The following is a 23207-nucleotide window of genomic DNA, read 5'->3' as shown; positions in this document are numbered from 1 at the left end:
GGCCTCGACAACTTAACCTGCAGAAAAACATTTTTTTGAAAAAATCCCTTAGCGGCGGGTCAGAATTTCACCCAAAATTTGACGTTCTCCAATTCACTCAAGAATGGTGCCAAAATGTTGCAAAGACTCCCCTGATACGTTTGGCGGTAGATACAGAGGGTTTTTATCATAGGAAATAAAATCAGGCCTCGACAACTTAACCTGCGGAAAAACTTTTTTTTGAAAAAATCCCTGACCGGCGGGTCAGAATTTCACCAAAAATCTGATATTCTCCAATTCACTCAAGAATGGTGCCAAAATGTTGCAAAGACTCCCCTAATACATTTGGCGGTAGATAAAGAGGGGTTTTTATCATAGGAAATAAAATCAGGCCTCGACAACTTAACTTGTGGAAAAACCTTTTTTTGAAAAAATCCCTGACCGGCGGGTCAGAATTTCACCAAAAATCTGACATTCTCCAATTCACTCAAGAATGGTGCCAAAATGTTGCAAAGACTCCCCTGATACGTTTGGCGGTGGATACAGAGGGGTTTTTATCATAGGAAATAAAATCAGGCCTCGACAACTTAACCTGCGGAAAAACATTTTTTTGAAAAAATCCCTGACCGGCGGGTCAGAATTTGACCAAAAATCTGACGTTCTCCAATTCACTCAAGAATGGTGCCAAAATGTTGCAAAGACTCCCCTGATACGTTTGGCGGTAGATACAGAGGGGTTTTTATCATAGGAAATAAAATCAGGCCTCGACAACTTAACCTGCAGAAAAACATTTTTTTGAAAAAATCCCTGACCGGCGGGTCAGAATTTCACCAAAAATCTGACGTTCTCCAATTCACTAAAAAATGGTGCCAAAATGTTGCAAAGACTCCCCTGATACGTTTGGCGGTAGATACAGAGGGGTTTTTATCATAGGAAATAAAATCAGGCCTCGACAACTTAACCTGCGGAAAAACATTTTTTTGAAAAAATCCCTGACCGGCGGGTCAGAATTTGACCAAAAATCTGACGTTCTCCAATTCACTCAAGAATGGTGCCAAAATGTTGCAAAGACTCCCATGATACGTTTGGCGGTAGATACAGAGGGTTTTTTTCATAGGAAATAAAATCAGGCCTCGACAACTTAACCTGCAGAAAAACATTTTTTTGAAAAAATCCCTGACCGGCGGGTCAGAATTTCACCAAAAATCTGACGTTCTCCAATTCACTGAAAAATGGTGCCAAAATGTTGCAAAGACTCCCCTGATACGTTTGGCGGTAGATACAGAGGGGTTTTTATCATAGGAAATAAAATCAGGCCTGGACAACTTAACCTGCGGAAAAAGTTTAAAAACAAAAACAAAACCCTGACCAGCTGGTCAGAATTTCATGAAAAATCTGAAGTTATCCAATTCAGTCAAAAATGGTGCCAAACTGTTGCAAATACTCCCCTGATACTTTTGGCGGTGGAAACAGAAGAGTTTTTATCATAGGCAAGAGAATCGGGGCCCTACAACTTATCCTGCGGGAAAACATTTTTTTAAAAAAAATCCCTGACAGAATTTCACCAAAAATCAGACGTTATCCAATTCACTCAAAAATGGTGCCAGACTGTTGCCAGTTCTCCCCTGATACTTTTGGCAGTGGAAGCAGAAGGGTTTTGATCATAGGCACGAAAATCAGGGCCAAAAATAAGATGTTTTCCAATTCACTCAAAAATGGTGCCAAACTGTTGCCAGTTCTTCCCTGATACTTTTTGCGGTGGAAACAGAAGAGTTTTTATCATACGCAAACAAACCAGGCCTCGACAACTTAACCTGCAGAGAAACATTTTTTTGAAAAAAATCCCTGACCCACAGGTCAGAATTTCACCAAAAATCAGACGTTATCCAATTCACTCAAAAATGGTGCCAAACTGTTGCCAGTTTTCCCCTGATACTTTTGGCGGTGGAAACAGAAGGGTTTTTTATTATAGGGGAAAAAATCAGGGCTCTACAAGTTAACCTGCGGAGAAACATTTTTGGAAAAAATCCCTGAATTTCACTAAAACCCTGAAGTTATCCAATTCACTCAAAAATGGTGCCAAACTGTTGCCGATCCTTCCCTGATACATTTGGCGGTGGAAACAGAAGGGTTTTGATCATAGACAAGAAAATCAGGGCCCTACAACTTAACCTGTGGAGAAACATTTTTTGAAAAAATCACCAAAAACAAAATAAAAAAATCCTTTCAGTAGCACGTTAGAGACCAACTAGGTTTGTCATAGGTATGAGCTTTCGTGTGCATGCACACTTCTTCAGATACACTGAAACAGAAGTCATCAGACTTCTGGAGACTTCCGATCTGTCGCGCTGGCGGAGAGGCGCAGAAACCTCGAGCTCCGAGGTTTCTGGCTCCACGGAGGGGGGGGAATCCCGTGAGGGCCACGCGGATCCTCACAAGAACCCCGGGTAGAGCGTCCCGGGGCGAAGTAGCCTGGCAGAGCCCCAACGCGACTCCTCCTCACGGTAAGCTCGTGAGCGCCCTGAGAGTCAGTGGAGTGGCAGTCGCGGGAGCCATTTTGGGTGCCATCGTTACCTCCACGCAGCGAAGCTCCGTGCCTCCAGCCTGCAAGCGGCGGATTCTTCCTTTAAAAATATCAGATCCGGATTAAGTAAGTCAAAGTTTCAATTTGGACTAAGAAATTTGGTGCTGGGTGGAGGCATAAAAGGGAAGTCAGCCCCCTCAATTGAGTAATGGATGATGCAGTAAAGCCATGGAAAGCTCAGAAATTTTGCTTTGGAAAAAAACCTTTTCCTGATGCATCAAGCTAGACAGCACCTCTGCACTATCTACAATGAGTATAAATTCTCTGGTGCCCTAGTATTACCCCCGAATTATCAACAAGCCAAAACTGCATACAAGCAGGCTCAGAAAATAGCCAAGCGTAAGTGGCAGCAAAATCGCTGGCAAGCGCTAATAGTCGCCTCCAGATCCCAAAACTCATGACAATTCTGGCACCTCGTTAATAGAAGATCTAAAAAGTACCCCTTAACAGTCATCCCTGCCCCAGTTTGAGAACTATTTTTAAGGAAATATTTTGTGCTAACAGAAACCAAGACCTATATGTTTGATGATCTGTTTGAACACCTCCCTATTTGGCCTGCCACTGAGCCGGATGAAATTTTGGATTTAATCACTAAACTTAAGATCGGTAAAGCCCCCGGGCCCGATCTGGTCCCGGCGGAAGCCATTAAACTCCATCCTGCTTGGTGGGCAAAAATCCTTGCTATTACTTTTGATGCCATCAACGCAACTGGACTCGTACCCAAAACATGGAAGGATGCAATTATAATTCCAATTTACAAAAAAGGTTCCCCAGCTGATCCGGGGAACTATAGAAACATCAGTCTTTTGTCAATAATTGGGAAAATATATGCACGCTTCCTGTTAACCAGACTTGTCCAATGGTCTGACGAAAAACAACTGATAGGCCCTGAATGAGCAGGATTTAGACCAAATCACTCAACTACCGACCATGTATTAGTTTTGTACCATCTAGCTCAAAAATATACTTTCCCAACTCGAGGCCAACTTTGTGCGGCCTTTATAGATCTCAAAGCCGCATTTGATAGTATTCCCAGAAGGCTACTGTGGAAAAAATTGGCACGCTGGGGAATTGATAGGAGGCTATTATGGCTAATGATTCAACTTCACGAAGGGTCGGCTGCCAGGGTGAGAATAACCCCTGCCGGCGACCTCACAAATTCTATACCCATCAACAGAGGAGTCTGGCAAGGGTGTATCTTAGCCCCTCTTCTTTTCAATTTATTCATTAGCGATATGAGGGCACCCTTAGCTGAATCCCAAATAACCATCCACGCCCCCCGCCTTGCAAACTACCGCTGCCCACTATTACTTTACGCAGACGATGCAGTGCTCCTCTCTCCAACACAATATGGTTTGGAAAGCACATATTGCATATACCCTAAATAAGGCCAAAGCCCTTTCTTTCACGCTTTTGCGTTTTTTCTTCTCTGACGGGGCTCTCCACGTTCCATCCGCCTTGAAGGTATTTAACAACAAAGTGATCGCGACAATGACTATGGGGGGCTGCAGTAAATTTAAGGCCTTTGGAGGTAATCCAAAATCAATTCATGAGACGTCTATTAAAACTGCCTCAGTGTGTCAGTAATTCAGCCATTCGCTTAGAATTAAAAATCTCCTCTCTAGAAACTATTTTCTGGAGACGTATTCTATGCTATTGGCTGTCTCTGTGGTACAGGCTTCCGAATCGTTATTTGATTCAATGTCTTTGGCGAGACGAGTTTCCTAGTCCCTGGGCAAAAACGATCCATACTAAAATTGTGTCCTATGGACTGTCCCCTTCGGACTTGTTGAAACTAGACCTTGCCACAGCTAAAAGAACCCTCAAGCAAAAACTAGAGGAGATGGACCTCCAGCAAAATGTCATAACGGGAAGTGGTACCTGTTCACCATCGAACCTCGGCATAGTGCCCTCCCCGCAGATTCCATCTTATTTGACATCCCTATCAGTCGCGGCCCATAGGTTTGCCTTTATTAAGGCAAGTTTTAATGTCTTTCCTTGCAATGTTGTGAATAATAGGTTCTCGAAAGGCCAGAGTTCAGTTCTGTGTGCATGTGACAACAGATCCATAGAATCCCTCCATCATATATTATTCTGTTGCCCCTTGCACATGGTCCCTCGGACCAGATTTTTATCCCCCTTAATATCTGAAACTTTGGATAAGACTTCGGAATCCCAGTTAACATATCTGTTACAGGATAATGAGCCAAGTAGATCACTCCTTGTAGCTAGATACCTGATTGCAGTTCTATCCTACAAGAGGAAAAATGGGTTACTTTATGATTATTGATTTTTTTGCCCTAATGTTTGATTTATAGTGGTGACCAGATGATCTAAGTGATATTTTTACCTTGTAATTGTAATTTTATAATATTTATAGGGATAGGATTTTTATGAATGGAATTGATTTTGTTTACTTTTGTTTTGTTTTGTTCTGTTGTACGATGTACATTGTTTTGTGTTGATATCTTGATGTGGGCCTATGGCCGTAATAAAGGACTCTCTCTTTTCCTGATGCAGAGTAAGGAAAAAGGAAAAAGTGCTCAATAACTCTGCAAAAGACTGTGATCTGTTAAGGGAAACCCCCCCCTGTGAACTTGGAGTCGGGTCAAAGGACGTATTTATGACGTCACAAAGGAACAGAATGTGCCTGTCTGTATGAGACTGAGACTGAGAGCTGCAGACAAGCAAAAGAGGAAGTATTAAAAACAGATATTTAGGGCTACTCAGTGTTGAATTTGAGACTGAATAATAAGAAAAAAGTAAAGAAAGAAAGGTTGGATCCTGTTCAGATGGGACCCTAATCTTTTTATACTGGGGAAATATAAAATAAGGACAATAACAACAACACCTGCTTTGCAACAAGTATGGAGGCGGAAAGCATCAACAGGAAGGAAGAGAAGGTTCTGGACTGTGAGAACAACAGCACACAGTGGGACTTGATTTTGACAACAATTTTGGAAATGACAGAGGAGATTCTGAATCTGAATCGCAAAGGTGTTCTAACAAGAATGGATGGAAAGACTGATGAATTAACAGAAAAGAATCTTCAGCTAGATGATTCACATGAATTTAGAGAGGAAGAAGAGGGAGAAGACGAAGAAAGACTAGGGGATGGACTAGAGGAAGACGCATGCTGTGATTTGACTATGGGAAGAATTCTGGAAATGACAGAGGACAACCGCAATCCAGAAGGAGGAGAAAAGTTTGCTGATTCAAAAGAACTGATTTTGAGACAGAAGAGGAAGAAATCACTGTTCCACCGGTGGGAGGGGTGGAACAGGGAAGGGATGAAGAAGAAATCACTGTTTCGCCGGTGGGAGGGGTGGAACAGCCCCCCCCCGGGAATAATAAAAAGGTTGCTACCCCAGTGACAGAGGGGGGAAAAGGAAGGGGGGGCTGAAAGAGAAAGAGATGGAGGATAAAATGTTGGGAATACAGCAGGTGAGAGAAAGGGGTGAGCAAAATTTAGAATGTGACAAAACAGGAGGGGGGAGGAGGAATTGAGATGATTTTCATCGGCGGATTAAATATGGTCGGAATGCAATAAGGAGCTGGCTGAAATCTCTGGAGACACCGATTCCAAGGAAAAGGGGAGAGAACTAGCTTTTAGGGTGGCAAGAAAGGGGAGAAGATTTTGGAAATTAATTATGAATATTTCTGAGTAAAAGGTTAAAGAATATTAGGTAAAAAAGTTAAAGAGAAGTAATTTTGTGTAAATGATTAAAAAGAAGTTATAAATTGGAAGAAAGAAATTTTAGATTTGGAAACTGCAATAATTAGTAATTGATAAGGAACTCAAGAAGGGGAATTGAGGAAGTCCGAAATAATTGGATTAGAAATGGGAAAATATGATAATGTTTTATGCCTTTTTATTCTTAAAATGGGTTCTTTTTTCGTATCTTTCCTTCACATTCCTATGTAATGAATAAGAATGATTCAAGAACAAGGCTACGAAATGAGATATAAGATGTAATTTTATGATGTCTAGATGAGATTTAGAAATGGTAAGAGTAAATTATAAACAAGGATTGTAAGAAGGGGAAGGGAAGATGTTAGAAGAAGTAAGAGGGGATATACATTGTCTTTTTTGCATTTTGTATTTTTGTATCTTTTTATATCCTTTTTCAAATTTTTTCTGTTTTTCTTTTTCTTTTCTTTTTTTATGTAAAATTCAATAAAAATTATTTAAAAAAAACAACCAGAAGTCACCAGACCCAATGTATAGTCAGAGAGTGGGGAGGGTATTACTCAGAAGGGGGGTGGGAATGTGTGATTGGCTGATAGGAGTGGAAACCTGTTGATGACTGTTAACGACTGCAATTGGTCTTGCAGGAAAAAGCAAGGGCTGAGGTGCTAAAGAAAGCTTGATCATGTATAATGAGATAAGAATCCAGTGTCCTTATTCAGACCAGGTCTCTCCTTGGTTGGACAACCTCTCTAGGGTTGTCGTACGCCTGGAATTTCCCAGATGTAGCCAGAATTTGGCCATCAGAAATAGCATCCTGGCAGAAAATGCCTGGGAAAACCTGTGCGTATGGCAACCCATTTTGGAAGTGTTGACTTTTTGGCAAATTTCCTAAAAAGTAGGATTCCTACCACATGTGGTGGTCATGTGACAAAGTGAAAATATTTTTGGAATCAGTTTATAATGAGTTTTAAAAATTATTTAGGTATACGTTCCCAAAAAACCCCTGAGGCCTTTGTGTTAGGGCTGATGGGAAATGAAATTTAAAAAGCAGACCAAAGATTGTTCATGTATGCCACAGAGACGGCGAGAGTATTAATAGCCCAGAGATGGAAATTGCAGGAATTACCTTCAATTGCGTAATGGCAAGTGAAGATGTTGGAATATTTAGAGTTGGCCAAACTGACATGCAGAATCCGAGATCAAGAGGACACAAAATTCAGAGAAGAATGGAGTAAATTTATGGATTATGCAAAGGAGAATTATAAGAATTTAAAGACTCTGGTGGGTACAAATTAGACCCAAGAATATTGATTTATCATTGATATAATATTTGGCATTGAGTTAGATTGGAACTCTAATATTGGAAAATTGTAAAATGCGCGAGTAAAGTGAAATAAATTACCTGCTTAAGGGAGGAGGGAAGTCAAAGCCTGACAAAGCTATTTGCTGTATAAATGTAAATTGTATTTGTTGATGTAAAGAAATCTGAGAAAACAATAAAAGTTTAGGGGGGGCCTTTAATTTTTAAGGAGATTTTGCACGAGAGAGAGAGAGAGAGATTCATTCTCTCTCTCTGGTGTGCATAGCAGTGGTGCTAATGCAGCTTAAAACACAGCAGGGGGGAATGAGCTCACTGTGTATTAAGCAACTAATATGTACATAGCCCAAATATAGAACTGTAATGGTTTGGAAGTAAGTGAAAGAAGGGAACTGGGGGTAGCTTGAGCTTCAGGTGTGATGCAAGCCTCCCATCTAGCGGACACAGCTCAAAGAGCTGCATTTGCTGTGTTACGGCTTTTGCTGCTAAGAGGAAGCCACAATAACAGGAAGGACACCATCCTGCTCTTCTGCTGTTTGAAAAGACCTTGTGGCTTTGTGGGTCTTTTATGGGCCTCATGGTTTGTACAGGATCGTGTTTTTCACAAAGTTTCTCCAGCCAAAGGGGCAGAAGAAGGCATTCTGGAGCCTAGATATGAATTGGCAGATTAGATCAGTATTTCTCACTTTGAGCTCCTTAGAGGAAAGGTGGGGTTGTTGTTGTTACACTATGAATTGCGTGTTTCTCTACTGTAATCTGCCCTGCGATCTTTGGATGAATGGCAATATGTAAATTTAGTTAATAAGTAATAATCATAAATAAAAATAACTTCAAAGAATTGTCAACTACATTTCTCCAATGCAGATGAACACTGTTTGATGAAACATTATTTATTGGGTTGCAAGTACATGCAAAGAGTTAGGTTACAATTAACATCCATTTAGTGCTCAGCTATGGATGTTGTGTCCTAAAAGCACAATTTTGGACAAACATACCCTTCAACATCCCACTGATCAAAATCGGGATGCTCGTTTTTTCGTCTCTAGCTCTCATGGGAACCATGTGACTCACATGAGAGCACGAGACAAAAAAAGAGCGTCTTTTGGTCTGGCATTCCTACACCAGAGGTTGAGACAAAAAATGAGTGTCTTTTGGTCTGGCCAGTTGACTTATGCCAGAGTGCTGGATCAAAACATGGGACATTCCGGGATACAATCAGAAGCCGAGATGGCTTTTGTAATTCCAGGCTGTTTCACTCAATTTGGGATGGTTGAGGGGTATGGATAAAGAAATAAATACAACAACAACAAAATCCTGATCAAGCCTGAAAAAAGGAGTGCAAACTTACTGCACAGCACCTTGCCCTGCGACCAAACTTTTTCTTTTTTTTCCTATTAAAAATATATTCTGAAGCAACGTTGAAAGAAAAGCTATCCTCATCTTGCAAATTGTATTGAAAACATTCACATGAGCAGGCGATTTAACTCAACAGAAACGTGTCCTGTAAAAGAAATGACATCATTAGGACAGAAAATGTCATCTACAGCAATTGTATAAGACATCTCCAAACAATGTACAGGTACGGTATATCTCTTTAAGGGGTGGGGAATGGGCATCTTAATTACAGGACAAATAATTATAGCTTCCTTATTTTTTCTTCTGCATTGGCAAACCACAAAAAAATATTTGGGATGTTACTAAGTCATCTGCAGCACCGCTTCTAATTTCTGTTCCGTTCCAGGGATGAGTGCACTTCTGCTGCTGCTGCTTTTTGATGCATGTTTACCTCCAAAGCATTCAAACAGCAGAGAATGGAGCCAGCTATGGTCAATGGTGAGTCATTGCCTCCTCAATCAGCGGCGGAGCAGGCCAATTGGGCACCTGGGGTAGCTCACGTGCCCTGCACCCGGGGAGGAGCCAGCCGCCTGCAAGGGCGTTGCCAGCCACCTGCAGGGCAGGGCGAGCCAGGACAGGACGCTCAGCAGGGCCTCCGAGGAGTCTGCCTGCCTCCTCCCACTCAGCCGCCCTACAGCCGAGGGGGAGATGTCAGGCGGACCGTTTGAGGCCCAAGCCACCACATCACTTCCAGGAGAGACGCATGGCTCGGGCGCACTGCAGCCCCCGCGGTGAGTACTGCCCAGCATTTTGTCACCCCCCTCAGTGGTGACACCCAGGACAAACCGCCCCCACTGCACCCCCTTCCTCCACCCCTGTCCTCAATGGCCTGCAGCGGCAATTGAATTATTTTTGTTGTGGTTCTTTCAAATGCAGTGCAATTTATCAGAACATCAGAGGCACACTGCTTGAACGCTTGAGCCATTGCACCCAACCTCAGTTCATGCCACACATCACCCAGCATAATCAAAATAAGAGATGCTTACATTATTGGCGTTTACGCCTCTTGTGTTGAAGGAGGTACTCCAATAATCCAACTCTGGTTCTCATCGCTGCACAAATTTTCGGTCTGAATGGTAATGGTGCGTGATGGCGCAGCCACTGCAGTTCTGGCCTTCTGGATCCTGCAAAGGGAGAGAACATTCAACCTTCTCTTCGACACATCACAATCTGCACAATCTAGCAGCTCAGCTGGTCAAGCATGAGACTCTTAATCTCAGGGTTGTGGGTTCGAGCCCCATGTTGAGCAAAAAGATCCTAGAAGACCCTCGTGGTCCCTTCCAACTCAGCAGTTGTATGATTCCATGAGCTAATCCAACATTGCAGAGTTTTTAAAAGAATCCATTCACATCGCACTTCAGTGTTCTATAGTTTCGTACATGTGAAGGTGCTTGTCTTTTAACAAAAATAACTCATCTCTCAGACCAGCCTCTATACCTGAGGAATGGAAAGCAGCCAATGTAACACCATTTTTAAAAGTGGGATCGGGGGATCCTGGAAATAACAGGCCGGTTGCCTTAACATCTGTCCCAGGAAAACTGGTGGGAAGTATTCTTAACAAAGCAAGCCCTAGACATTTTGGCACCTGAGGCAAAACACAGAAGGGTGCTTCCCTCCAGAAAAGAAGAGGAAAGTAAATATTTCCATCATGGTGTGCTTATGTGGAATAAAAACCAACAGGGGGTCTGATCTGGCTACCAAGGAGCAGGAGCAGTGCCCTGGGTGTTCCTTGGAGGCTGGATCTGCTGTCCCCATGGCTCCTGCTGCCCAAGGCAGTTGCCTCGTCTTGCCTCTTGGGTAAGCAGGCCCTGGTTATTAAAGATAAAATAACTATGCATATTGAAGAACAACCATTAATGAGACAGAGGCAGCTCGACTTCTGCAAGGGCTATTAGCGTTCTTTGAGGGTATGACTCTGACCAAACTGTGGGAGGCAGTGGAAGACAGGATTGCCTGGCATGCTCTGGTCCAGAGTCGGACACGACTAATTGACTAAACAACAACAACAACAACAAAGAGGGTATCAGCAAACATAGAGAGACAAGAGATTGGGTTGGCACATAGTACTTGGTACCTCATCAAAGATTCCTGAGTAAGCTTAGCAGCCAAGGAATAAGAGGAGAGGTCTTATTGTGGATCAGGAATTGGTAAAGTTTCAGCAAGCAAAGAGTCGGAATAAATGGACAGTTCTCCAAATGGAGAAGGCAGGAAGGGAATGCTGTTGAAATTTCGAGCTCTCCTATACCATTTCCTTTGCAAAAGCTTTTGGAGCTTTCTATTTATGTTTGGGTTATTTAATTTAGCATTAAACTATGTCCTTGGGGAAAATCCGTTGAAATTAATGAACCTATGAGAATCATAGAATTGCAGAGTTGGAAGAGAGCCCAAGGGTCATCTAGTCCAACCCCCTGCAATGCAGGAATCTCAACCAGATCATACATGATAGGTGGCCATCCAAGCTATGCTTAAAAACTTCCAATGAAGGAGAGTCCCAAGAGAGTCCATTCCACTGTCAAACAGCTCTTACTGCCATAAAATTATTCCTGATGGTTAGTCAGAATCTTTTTTGTAACTTGAATTCATTGGTTCAGGTCCTACCCTCCGGAGCAGGAGAAAACAAGCTTGCTCCATCTTCCCTGTGACAGCCCTTCAGATATTTGAAGATGGCTATCATATCTCCTCTTGGTCTCATCTTTTCCAGGCTAAACATACCCAGCTCCTTCAACCGTTCCTCATAAGGCTTGTTTTCCAAACTCTAAATTGTCTTGGTTTCCCTCCTCTGCACACATTCCAGCTTGTCAACATCCTTCTTAAATTGTGGTGCCCAGAATTGGACACAGTATTCCAGGTGTGGTCTGACCAAAGCAGAATAGAGAGGAACTATATTTTCCCTTGATTGGGATGCCATACTTCATGGCTATTTATGTCCAGTGACGTAGCATGTGTTGCCAGCTCCTGGGGCCGCATGGAGGGCTGTGAGTGAGGTTATCGGACCGAGAACGCATGCTTAACAATGTCCATGTCGCCCAGGAGATCGCAGCTGCAGAGATAAGAAAAGAAGAGTCGCTCTGTTGCCTGATTCGTATGTTGAAGTTGTTTTGAATGGAGCCCAGCAACTGAATCACACAGCTTATTAAGGGGTGTTGAAGTTTTGTGCCCCTAACAATTTCACGCCCAGGGCAACCTTACCTGTGGGCTCCCCCACACTATGCCAGTATGCCACTGTTGACATAAAGGATCTACTCTGAGTGGAAGTAGCATTGAATACCACCCCTTATGTCAGAATACTTGGGGTGGGAGGAGAGATAATTTTAGTTGCGATATTCCCTGTTTCCTTTGAAAGATATTTTTTAACAATATCATCATCATTGAAGTGGCAGGGTTAGAATTGCAGCCTCTTTCTCAATTCCCCATTTCCTCTGGAGATGTTTCCACCAATATCATAATCAATAATCATTGTAGTACTGCGGTTAGGACAGCGGTCTGTGTGCTTTGCTGAATGCTTTTGTTGTTCCATCATTATCGTCATTAGACAATAAAACACCGTGTTGTTGAATAAGTGTTTTGTCATGCTCTTCATCGTTATTATTTTGATGATCACAGCACATAAAGGCAACCGATGGAAATTAACGGCTCTAACTAGTAATTCATTTGTAAAACAAACCAACTAACAAACCCTCAGAGAGAACTAAAGAATGAAATCATCTGTAAAAATCATTTTAAAAAACAACCCATGATAAAATCATCCATAAACTAAAAATGGATTGAAACATGCTACATGTCTGGATAGGGTTGTCTAAACAAAAATGTTTTCAGTAGGCACCCAAAGGAGTACGGTGAAGGCTGTGAACTATTTTCATTTGCTCAATTCAACTATTTCTGAATATATGCTAGAAGAAAACGTTAGGCAACAAGACTCATGGCACAGGACAGGTGCAGCCTATTGACCCACTGTTTTCATTCCACCTCCTGCCAATTTCAGAAAAGCAGCGCCTCCGCAGTGCTAAAGGGCTTGAGGAAGCAAGCTGAGAGGTGGGTGACGATGCTTCCTATGACGACTAATTTTAAAAGGTCAGATTATAATTTTATCTTCATAAGAACCAGAAGCAATTACGTGGATCATTCCATGCCACTATACTTCCTCATTCGCTGACTTCTGTTTATCTCACTAAGTACACCACTTCCTTAGAGAACAGAAGGTACGTCACCCTCAGGCAAGACACTTCTTAGCATCTAAGAAAGGCAAAAAAGGTATGTGTAAAATATGCCTTATATGTACTTTGACCATTGCTGTAATAAGATGACTGCAGATTTTTATGCTGCTGTATTATTTAATTACTTAAAAGAATGACACACACATAATTGTATATAATAATGTGTGATGGAGCAAGGGAAGCTTGCAAATGTAAAAATACTTAAGGGATATTTATGCTGTAATTGTATTAACTGAAATGTGTGTAAATGGATCTTAATTTTTTTGTTTGCGGCCTGATCCTATTCATGTTCCTTTGGAAATATGGGGGTTTTCAGTGCCATCCAATGCATGTCGACTGAGAAGTAAGTCCTACGGAGATCAGTCAGACTTATTTCTCCAGGTAGGCATGTCAAGGAATGCAGCTAGGGAGAGCATATGAATTTGATTCGGGATGCCTTTAAAGTCAAATCTGCCAAATCTGCGCTTTCCAAAACAATATGCGAACTGAAAGAAGGGCTATCCCTCAAACGCCACACTTATCTGAATTTCGCAATGCAAGGTTTACATGCCTATATGTGGGGCAGGTGTGTATAAAAATGTGTTAGATTAGCAAAAACTGCTTGTACAAATGTGCACATTAGTCAAAATTGCATATACAAAGGTTTATTAAAGTAGGAGAAATTCAAACCCATAGGTGGGTGAACTTTCATGGCCATTTTTTAAAGCTAATTGCTTAAAAATGTAGAGAAATGAGAAACTGAGAATACTAAAAGTGGCGGATTTTTCTATCCCTAATTGCAGCCTGATTCATATGTAAGTGTGCACAGGGTAAATGGACAAATCTGAGAATTACATCCATTTCAGATACACAGTTCAGCATAGCAAAGCTCCTTTACAGACTCACTTCCTCAAGGTTAACATCTACTTTATTTCTATGTGCATTAGTCCTCTTAGTTCATAAAATAAAAGTGTGCATGCAAGGAAAAAGAAGTTGTCTACTCACTTGATAAGTGGGCGATAAGTGAGTATCCACACACAAAAAGCATTTGGAAAAAATCTGCACATGGTAGCTGTAACCTCTGATGAACCATTTGTACTCACCTGGTCATGTGCATTATTGTCATGCATAGCAGTTTTAGCTTCTGGGGGAAAAACAGCGTTTTCCAAACACCCACAAACCCTGGATTTGGCAGTGGGTGCACATGGCATCCTTTTCACAAGGAGGGGATTATCAGGCACAGATTATCAGGCTTTTGCTTCTGGTTTCTGAACTGCACCTGTGGTAGCAAGTTGACATGCTTAGAATATTAGTATGCGATAATGTCGATCTCCGTGCCATTAAAAGTTTTGATCTGTAGATTTCTACATGTCAACCTTCTGCTAAAGGCTCTGGAGAAATCCTTTATCTGACCCGTTGACATCCTTACCATATGGTAATATGAAGAGGTCAATGCTGGGACCATGCCCTTACTGGTTTCGTTGGGTATTTCCACCTGTTCTTAGCTTTATTTCTTTATTTCATAGAATGTATATAGTGCTTGGTGGTAAAAAAAAACTATGAGTACAGCAAGGTGAATTAATGACAGACATCAGACTGTTTCTCTGTCCAGCAGAACCCTTCAAAACAAAATTGCAAGCCTTGAAACAAGCTCCAAGTAGGAGCAGTTGGAAGCAGTCTTGTGTGGGTTAGCCATTGATAGTAAGATTCAGCACTAGAAAGAGTTATGCTCTAGATATTTGTGAAAGAGGTTAAAAGTTGCTGAAAACAATTGCCAAACCTATAAAGCAATGAGAAGCATAATCTTAAGAAAGATAAGCCAAGATTCTTAGTCCTTCTTTGGTCAAAAACTGGCCATTGCACAAAAAGACATTTATCTATTGCCAAGTTGCTATTGTTTTATTTAAAGACATATTAAAAAAATATAAATTCTTTTTTAGGAATCCTTAGCAATCCCCAGCAATCAGCTCTCTGTGGAGCTGTAGGTTTCTCACTCCTGAATTCTCATTCTATTTTTTAAATCTTTGCTCAAAACAATCATTACTAGTGCAATCTTTAGGAAGTTTATTCAGAAGTAAATTCCATTTTCCATGGGACTACCTCTCAGATAGGTGTGCACATGATTGCAATTTATGACTGTGGCCATAATCCCATTTATCTAGCAGTAAACCCCATTGTAGTCAATAAGGTTATATTTCTGAATAGACAAGGGTTGTGCTGTACGTTACCCTGGGTAGGGGGGGAAACCTTGCATTTTGACTCACTTCATCCTTCTGTTTAGGTTCCAAAAAGAAAATGACCTCTACTGACGAAGCACTGGCTGCTACAGGGTGGGACGCATCATTTTCCACCTTTGATAGCTACGAGTATGATCCTGAACCATGCAGCAAAAATGAAGTGAGGCATTTTGAGTCCTGGTTCCTTCCCACGTTTTTCTCCCTGGTGTTCCTGCTTGGCTTGGCAGGGAACGCCCTCGTTGTCTTGGTCCTGTTCAAATACAAGAGGCTCAGAAGCATGACGGATATCTACCTGCTCAACCTTGCCATCTCCGACCTTCTTTTCGTCTTTGCTCTTCCCTTCTGGTCGTACTATGTGGCCGACAATTGGGTGTTTGGAGACGGCTTGTGTAAATTTGTCTCTTGGGTGTACAAGATTGGATTTTTCAGTGGGATCTTCTTCATCATGCTCATGAGCATCGACCGGTATCTCGCCGTTGTTCATGTCGTGTTTGCCTTGAAAGCAAGAACCGTCAGCTATGGCAGCCTTGCCAGTGTTGTTGTGTGGGTAGTGGCCATAACGGCATCTGTTCCAGAGCTGATATTTAGCAAGTCCGTTAGCTACTATAACTACACCATGTGCAGAGCAGAATACCCTAGGAACGACAATACTTGGAACCTTTTCACCTCCTTGGAGATCAACATTTTAGGCCTTCTGGTGCCATTCATCGTCATGTTATTTTGCTACACAAGGATAGTCATGACCTTGCTCCACTGCAGAAATGAAAAGAAGAAGAAGGCTGTAAAGATGATCTTTGCTGTTATGATTGTGTTTTTTGTGTTTTGGACCCCTTATAGCATTGTACAATTCCTACAATGTTTGGCTGAAGTGGGCGTTTTGGAAGAATGCCTGACCAGCAAAAACTTGGACTACGCAGCTCAGGTGACTCAAACTCTAGCATTTTTCCATTGCTGTCTCAATCCTGTCATCTACTTCTTCATGGGACAGAAGTTCAAGAGGTACATCAGATTGTTCTTTAAGAAGTGTGTCTTTTCGAAAATATTTTGCAAATCTTGTGGGCGCCCCGATACATTCATCTCCGAGTCATCAGGCTCAATCTACACTCAGTCCACAAGTGATGAAGAGGCCCTCTGAAAAGCCTGAGGTTGTCTCGTGTGAGATCAGGCCAAAATGTGATGCTATCTCAGGTATCAGAACAATTGTGAGTTTGCTTTGCCAGAACCCAGAGGCTGTGTGATGACAGATAAGCACAGCCTAATTGTAAAGCTTTGGACATGAAAAAGAAAAAAGGAGGAAGACATCTTGGGAACAAGAATTCTCAGTTTACTCCATTTGAGCTCTGCAGTCAACTTAAGCACCTGATCATTAGGGATAGGCAAATTTCTCAATATCAGTTTATTGTTTTTCCTATCTCAAGTCTGTTTCTCCAGGTTTCCACAATAGTATGAGAAACGCTTTGGAAGAAAGTACTCATTAAAATTCATCAGGATTTTGGCGTGGATTTTCCCCAACACCCAATTGTTGAATTCAATTTCCCCTAATATACACATTTTGCAAAGCATTTCCTGCTAAGATAAAGTGCTTTTGGATGTTATTTTCACTATGATATGGACTTATATGAAGACTCCACCCTAGTATATGCATTTTTATGCACCTACTTAGCTGGGGAACCGTGTTGCAAAATTCAGAAAAGGGCAAATTTCAAGAGATGGTGGTGTTTCAGTTGACATATCGTTTCGGAAAGTGTAAATTCTTCAAGCTCGCCTTTGAATGCAAACTGAATCACATTTCTCTGGCATCCCTTTTCATCATCTTATGAGTTTCTTTTGAAGTCATCACATGAGATCTACTTCCCGAGTCCTTTTTAGGCTTCCACCCACCTCCTTCAGTGAGAAGATCGCTTTAAACCAACTCACAGTTTATTCTTTTTTTAAAAAAACCCACAACACGCCACCTGTTAGAGTCATGTTAAGCTGTAAGGCAATTCTGAGATTGTACATTGTAACAGGTGGTGTGTTTTTATTATTATTATGTTATTAGCTATAATACTTTTAAATGTGATCTGCTCTGTATCTCAGGTCTGGCTGTAGAATCTAAAGTTATTTTATTTGCCCATGTTATTTGTCCACTTATTCATACCTCTCAACTGCCTAAAATATGAACTGCATTATTTTGCATAGGTATGTGATTAAATGCAAGTCCGTAGGAACATAGGACTCACTAGGTATTGCCGCTGTTTCCAGGTTAGACTGTCTCCCTATTAATATATGGCCATCTACATGATGTCCTCCCCTGTTGTCCCTGACCCGTCCCCCTCGGTGTGGGTGGGTGTGTTGGCCATTTTGGACTTTCAAAGGATTTTTAAAAAAAAACCCTTATATTTTATTGAAGTTATTTCAATTAAAAGAAATAAAGTGATACAGAGAAAAAAGAAGGAAAAGTGCAAGGAACAACAACAACAGATATAAAAGTGAAAATATGTGCTCTCAGTCTCTCTCTATATATATGAGAGACATTCCCATACATTCTTGTGTAAATTGGTATAGTGTTATTGTCCTAGTGCTTATGTAAATGTTAAGAGCCTACTACATTTTGTATAAGCTCATTCCAAATATCCATTCATGAATTGCGAGTGATGTCATATCGTCAGTTCATTGACTGAAGGGTATCATACCTTTATTTTTTCCAAATCCTCAATATCAATCTCTTGGCCACCATTAGGGCATGGAAAATCCATTTCCGTTGTCCCGTTGATAATTTTCGCACTGCAGGTTTATACCGTATTTTTCTGTGTATGATGTCCCCATGTATAAGATTTTGAGGGACTCAAATTTCAGAACATGGGGGAATGCCGAAAATCACTAACCCGACTGACAAACGCTGACAATCGCTCGTGTTGCCAAAGCCAACAGCAGCTGGAAATTACATTGCCCAACTGACACAGCGGCAGCCAATCCACAGCAGCCCTTGCCACAGCAACCAATCACGCACCCAATTACCACAGCAACAGCCAATCCACAGCAGCCCTTGCCGCAGCAACCAATCACCCACCAAATCACCACTGACAAGCTCCTGCTCACGGCTTCAACCAATCAGCAGTCCCCCTATGCACTATCCATGTATAAGACGACCCCCGTTTTTAAACATTATTTTTGAATAAAAACCCCTCATCTTATACACGGAAAAGTACAGTAGTTCAATAAGATATTCTCCGCTGAAAGATTTAACTTTTTCTGCATAGTCATAGTTACACAGTTCAGCACTTTCTTCCAAAACTTAAGCATAGAACACTGTACGAACATATGTTTCAAAGAGGCATTGTCCTTGCCATGGATTAGGAAACCCTCCATTTAAAGGGGACAAGGTCTGGGATAACACTGGAATGGGGATATGTCATGAGGACACCCCTATATTAGTGAGGAGATAGGCCACTGGAAATCCACATTTTGCTTCGGTGTGGACAAGTCCATAGAAATAACCTTAAAAATTGGTACAAGATCCTCTCTCTATGGACACAGTTTGTCTCTGCGCACGAAGACTTTCTTGAAGGCATAGTTGATCTTTCTCTTCCTCCATCACCACCCAGATTGCCTCTTCAGAAACCGAAATAAGAAATGTTGATTGTTTTGTGTTCAGTTAAAAAAATAAAAATAAACAGCTAAACATATTTAGTGATTTCCTCATAGCCAGCACTCCTGTCCTTCAACAGAAATGTTTATTTTAACCTATGAACTGATAACATAAGAAAAGTATAAGTTGAATGAACAAACATTTGTGTTTCTGTCTACTTATAACTGCCATCATTCTTAAGTAAACGCCTTGGAAAAGTTAGATTTATGGATGAATTTGTCCAGACTTTGCGCAAGAATAATGGGAAATGAATTACAAACACCTTGAACTAAATGACTGGCATTGTATTTTGTTTCTTGAGAAGGAAAGGGATTGGGTGAGTGGGCTGAGAGCAACTGATGTTGATGAAATGCTGAAGCTAAGGAGGTATGAGCCTAGCAGTAAAGGTAAAGGGACCCCTGACCATTAGGTCCAGTTGTGACCGACTCTGGGGTTGCGGCGCTCATCTCGCTCTATTGGCCAAGGGAGCTGGCGTACAGCTTCCAGGTCATGTGGCCAGCATGACTAAGCTGCTTATGGCAAACCAGAGCAGCACACGGAAAAGCCGTTTACCTTCCTGCCGGAGCGGTACCTATTTATCAACTTGCACTTTGACATGCTTTCAAACTGCTAGGTGGGCAGGAGCAGGGACCGAGCAACAGGAGCTCACCCCGTCGCGGGGAATCAAACTGCCAACCTTCTGATCGGCAAGCCTTAGGCTCTGTGGTTTAACCAACAGCGCCACCCGCGTTACTCGGGCCTACCACTACTCTTGTATAATAAAACCACTGATAACCCCATGTAGAATGTGTGAGGAACCTTTGGTCCTCCAGATGTTGTTGGACTCCCACCAACTCATGCCCTTGGTCATGCTTTCTGGGGCAGATGGGAACTGTAGTTTAGCAATATCTGGAAGGCCAACAGTTCCTAACATCTGATGTAAAAATAAGCTACAAGTTTAAGAATTTTTTAAACAAAATTATAAATAACTGACTTGTACTAAAACTTTTGTACAAAAAATAAAGAATACTGACTGCAACTCCTCATACATAGGCATCCTATATTTACCTTCTTCTTTTTTCTCCAAACCCTAATGTTTTTAGCTTCTTGATGGGTATAACATTCAATACCTTGGACGTGGGTGGTGCTGTGGTCTAAACCACTGAGCCTCTTGGGCTTGCCAATCAGAAGGTCGGTGGTTCAAATCCAGTCAAAGGCGACTATGGGATTGCAGTGCTCATCTCGCTTTTCAGGCCAAGGGAGCCAGTGTTTCTCCATAGACAGCTTTCTGGGTCATGTGGCCAGCATGACCAAACCGCTTCTTGAACAATGGAGGGCCATGATGGAAACCAGAGCGCATGGAAACACCTTTTACCTTCCTGTGGCAGCTGTACCTATTTATCTACTTGCACTGGCATGCTTTTGAACTGCTAGGTTGGCAGGAGCTGGGACAGAGCAACGGGAGCTCACGCCATTGTGGAGATTCAAATCTTCTAATTGGCAAGCCCATGAGGCTCAGTGGTTTAGACCAGTGGTCCTCAACCTTGGGCCTCCAGATGTTTTGGCCTACAACTCCCATGATCCCTAGCTAACAGGACCAGTGGTCAGGGATGATGGGAATTGTAGTCTCAAAACATCTGGAGGCCCAAGGTTGAGGACCACTGGTTTAGACCACAGCACCACCCGCATACTAGTTAGTACCATGCAATGCAAAGGAAAATCAGTTAAGGAAGTAAATATGAAGGGCTATAATAGTTGTGCTATCCCATGTATTAAATCTTTTTAACAAGAGTATCTGGGCAGAGGAGGAGGATGCTGGAGAGGGAGATGATGTCAGGGACTGCATAGAGAAGGAGGAATGGTAGAGACCACCTCCCCATCCTGACCCTTCCAGGGAAGAGGAAGAGGAAGACAGTGTAGATTTGCAACAGGGGTTTGCGGGAAGTCACAGCTCAGAGACAGATGAGGGGGAAAGTTGGGAAATCATGGGAGAGCCAGAACAATACCTGGCTGACACGTTGCCATTAAAAAGCATCCCAGACCCTCCATCTCCCAGAACCTGGCGAGCCTTAAAAGTCGGAGAGCAAAGAGCTTGAAGGCGAGGGCACTTAGTGGCACCCGAGGAGAAGGTGATGAGAATGATGAATGAGGAAGTGGGAGAGACGGGGTGGAAATTCCCTCGGGACAACACTATTATCCAAGAGACTGGGTTCTATAGTCTCTCTCTGTGAGTTTGAAATAAGAAAAAACAGTAAGGAACATTCCCTTGTCTTTATACTTTCCTGGGCAACCTGTCGGGAACCGTCGACAGCATCCTGACATTATCTCAACCGACATCACTTGTGGTCTTACCAATGTAAGATAGACAGAGCTAGACACACTAACATTATTCGAGAAATACATCAGCCCAATTATACTAACAACCAGTAGCATTTATTTGGTTTCTTCGAGAGCAGGCAACACCTTGCTAGTCAAAGACGTGTTTTGAGTCAGAGAAGAAACAGCCATCAAACATTTACTGTAAAAGCGGGCTGTCTGAGTAATTCAGGTTACAGTTTAGGAAGTAGGGGAGGTTGTCTGGTTTGTCTAGACTAGTGGAAGGAAGAAGGAATGACTTCTGGGGGGGGGGCATCCCCTTTTGGGATAGCGTTTCAATCTTGCTGAAATGTTGGGTTTATAATCTAAGCATTTTGTATGTTATACAACCTGGAGTTTATTTTCATCAGGCATAGGCAAACTCTGGCCCTCCAGATGTTTGGGACTACAATTCCCATCATCCCTGACCACTGGTTTGCCTATGCCTGATTTTCATTATTTGAAATTTGATACAGATGGGCTAGGAAGCTAAATTAAAATCATGTACTTTCAGTTGCCATGAATCAATGTGTACTCGTGTTCAGTAAAACTTCATTGTAATGTCTGTGTACTGGGGAAAGTCAATGAACACTACTCAGAGCTTGTTTATTTAAAATAACACATAGGGCCAGTTTTGCTGTAGGATTTGTTGTATGCTCATATCATTAACAACGATAAACAGATATTGGCAACACTCAACCATTACAAGCAGCTTTCAGAGAAACCTTCCTGTTATTGAATTAACATATAGCTGGTTTGGGAGGAAGCAACATTTTGTACCCTACCAATAAATCATTTCCACGGTGGTGTCAGGAGTAGGATTCCTTGTACATGTCTCATGAACCTAGTAGAAGCAAGGTTTTTAATGACTAGTACTTGGGCAAAGTTCTTGAGTGTGTGGTCATAGGTCAGCTCCAGTCTTCCTTGGATGAAACTGATTTTCTAGATCCATTTCACGCTTTAGGCTTGGCTTTGACATGGAAACTGCCTATATGGTGGCCTTCTTGAGAGAGACAGGAGATGTGTGTCCCTATTAATTTTCCTTGTTCTCCCAATGGCTTCCAGTACCATTGACCATTGTATTCTTCTGGAGTATCTGTACAAGTTGGGTGCTGACAGTACAGCTTAGCCATAGTTCCAGTCCAACTTGGATGATCGTCTTCAGAGGGACTGTGCCTGAGGGGTGTTATCCGGCCCTCAAGAGCCTTCAGTATGGGGTGCCCCAGTGTTTTATCTTCCATGCTGTTTAACATTGACAGTACATGACAACTATGAGTGGTTGTTGTTGTTGTTGTTGTTGTTGTACATATCAACTTTGCCTCCAATAACTTCGACAACCATTCCTCCATAATGAACAGTAATAAATCTTTCCATCTTTGTCCATAGAACAGTCTCCCTGTCATGATCATGCACCGACTCACTATTCCATAGTTCTTTTCTTGTTATGCATTCATTAATTTGCACTAGTTCCGTATCTTCTGATCCCATTTGTATTTGCCATGGCTTTCCATCTTGATTTTGAAAAAAATGATCCCTACCATTTACGCTTCTTCCATTCTTTTTTTGAGAAAAGTGCCAGAGGTTTGATAAATTTCCCCTCTAAATTCACTCCAAAGGCCCTTGCTTTGCTTGCCAGGCTCTGGGAACATGGCACAAGGGTTCCTCACAAGATCTCAGACAGTCCTTCTTATGGGTTTCCCCTGCTTTCCTGCCCCCTTTTAATTTTTTCCTGCAATCCACATAAAGCTGTGATCACGTGTGTAAAACTGGCGTAAAATGAAATCTACCTGGGCTTTTTTTCCCCAGTTGGAACTCACTGGAACTCGGTTCTGGCACCTCTCAGAT

At 42.0% G+C, this 23207-nt stretch overlaps 1 protein-coding gene and 1 long non-coding RNA gene across 2 annotated transcripts in view; both read left to right on the top strand.

The window, feature by feature from the left end:
- The window catches only part of LOC148684201 (uncharacterized), a 380707-nt gene that overhangs the window by 284596 nt on the left and 72904 nt on the right, over window positions 1-23207 (top strand). The window lies entirely within an intron of this gene.
- Window positions 15446-16669, top strand: LOC118091869 (C-C chemokine receptor type 4). The gene has a single exon (XM_088653657.1). The coding sequence runs from the start codon at window positions 15456-15458 to the stop codon at window positions 16530-16532; it is 1077 nt and encodes a 358-aa protein (XP_088509783.1). The 5' UTR covers window positions 15446-15455; the 3' UTR covers window positions 16533-16669.

This window comes from Zootoca vivipara, chromosome 11 (genome assembly GCF_965207765.1).
Source record: "Zootoca vivipara chromosome 11, rZooViv2.hap1.1, whole genome shotgun sequence".
Lineage (NCBI taxonomy): Eukaryota > Metazoa > Chordata > Lepidosauria > Squamata > Lacertidae > Zootoca > Zootoca vivipara.
The sequence above is the reverse complement of the archived record's forward strand: the minus strand, read 5'-3'. Positions and strand labels throughout refer to the sequence as shown.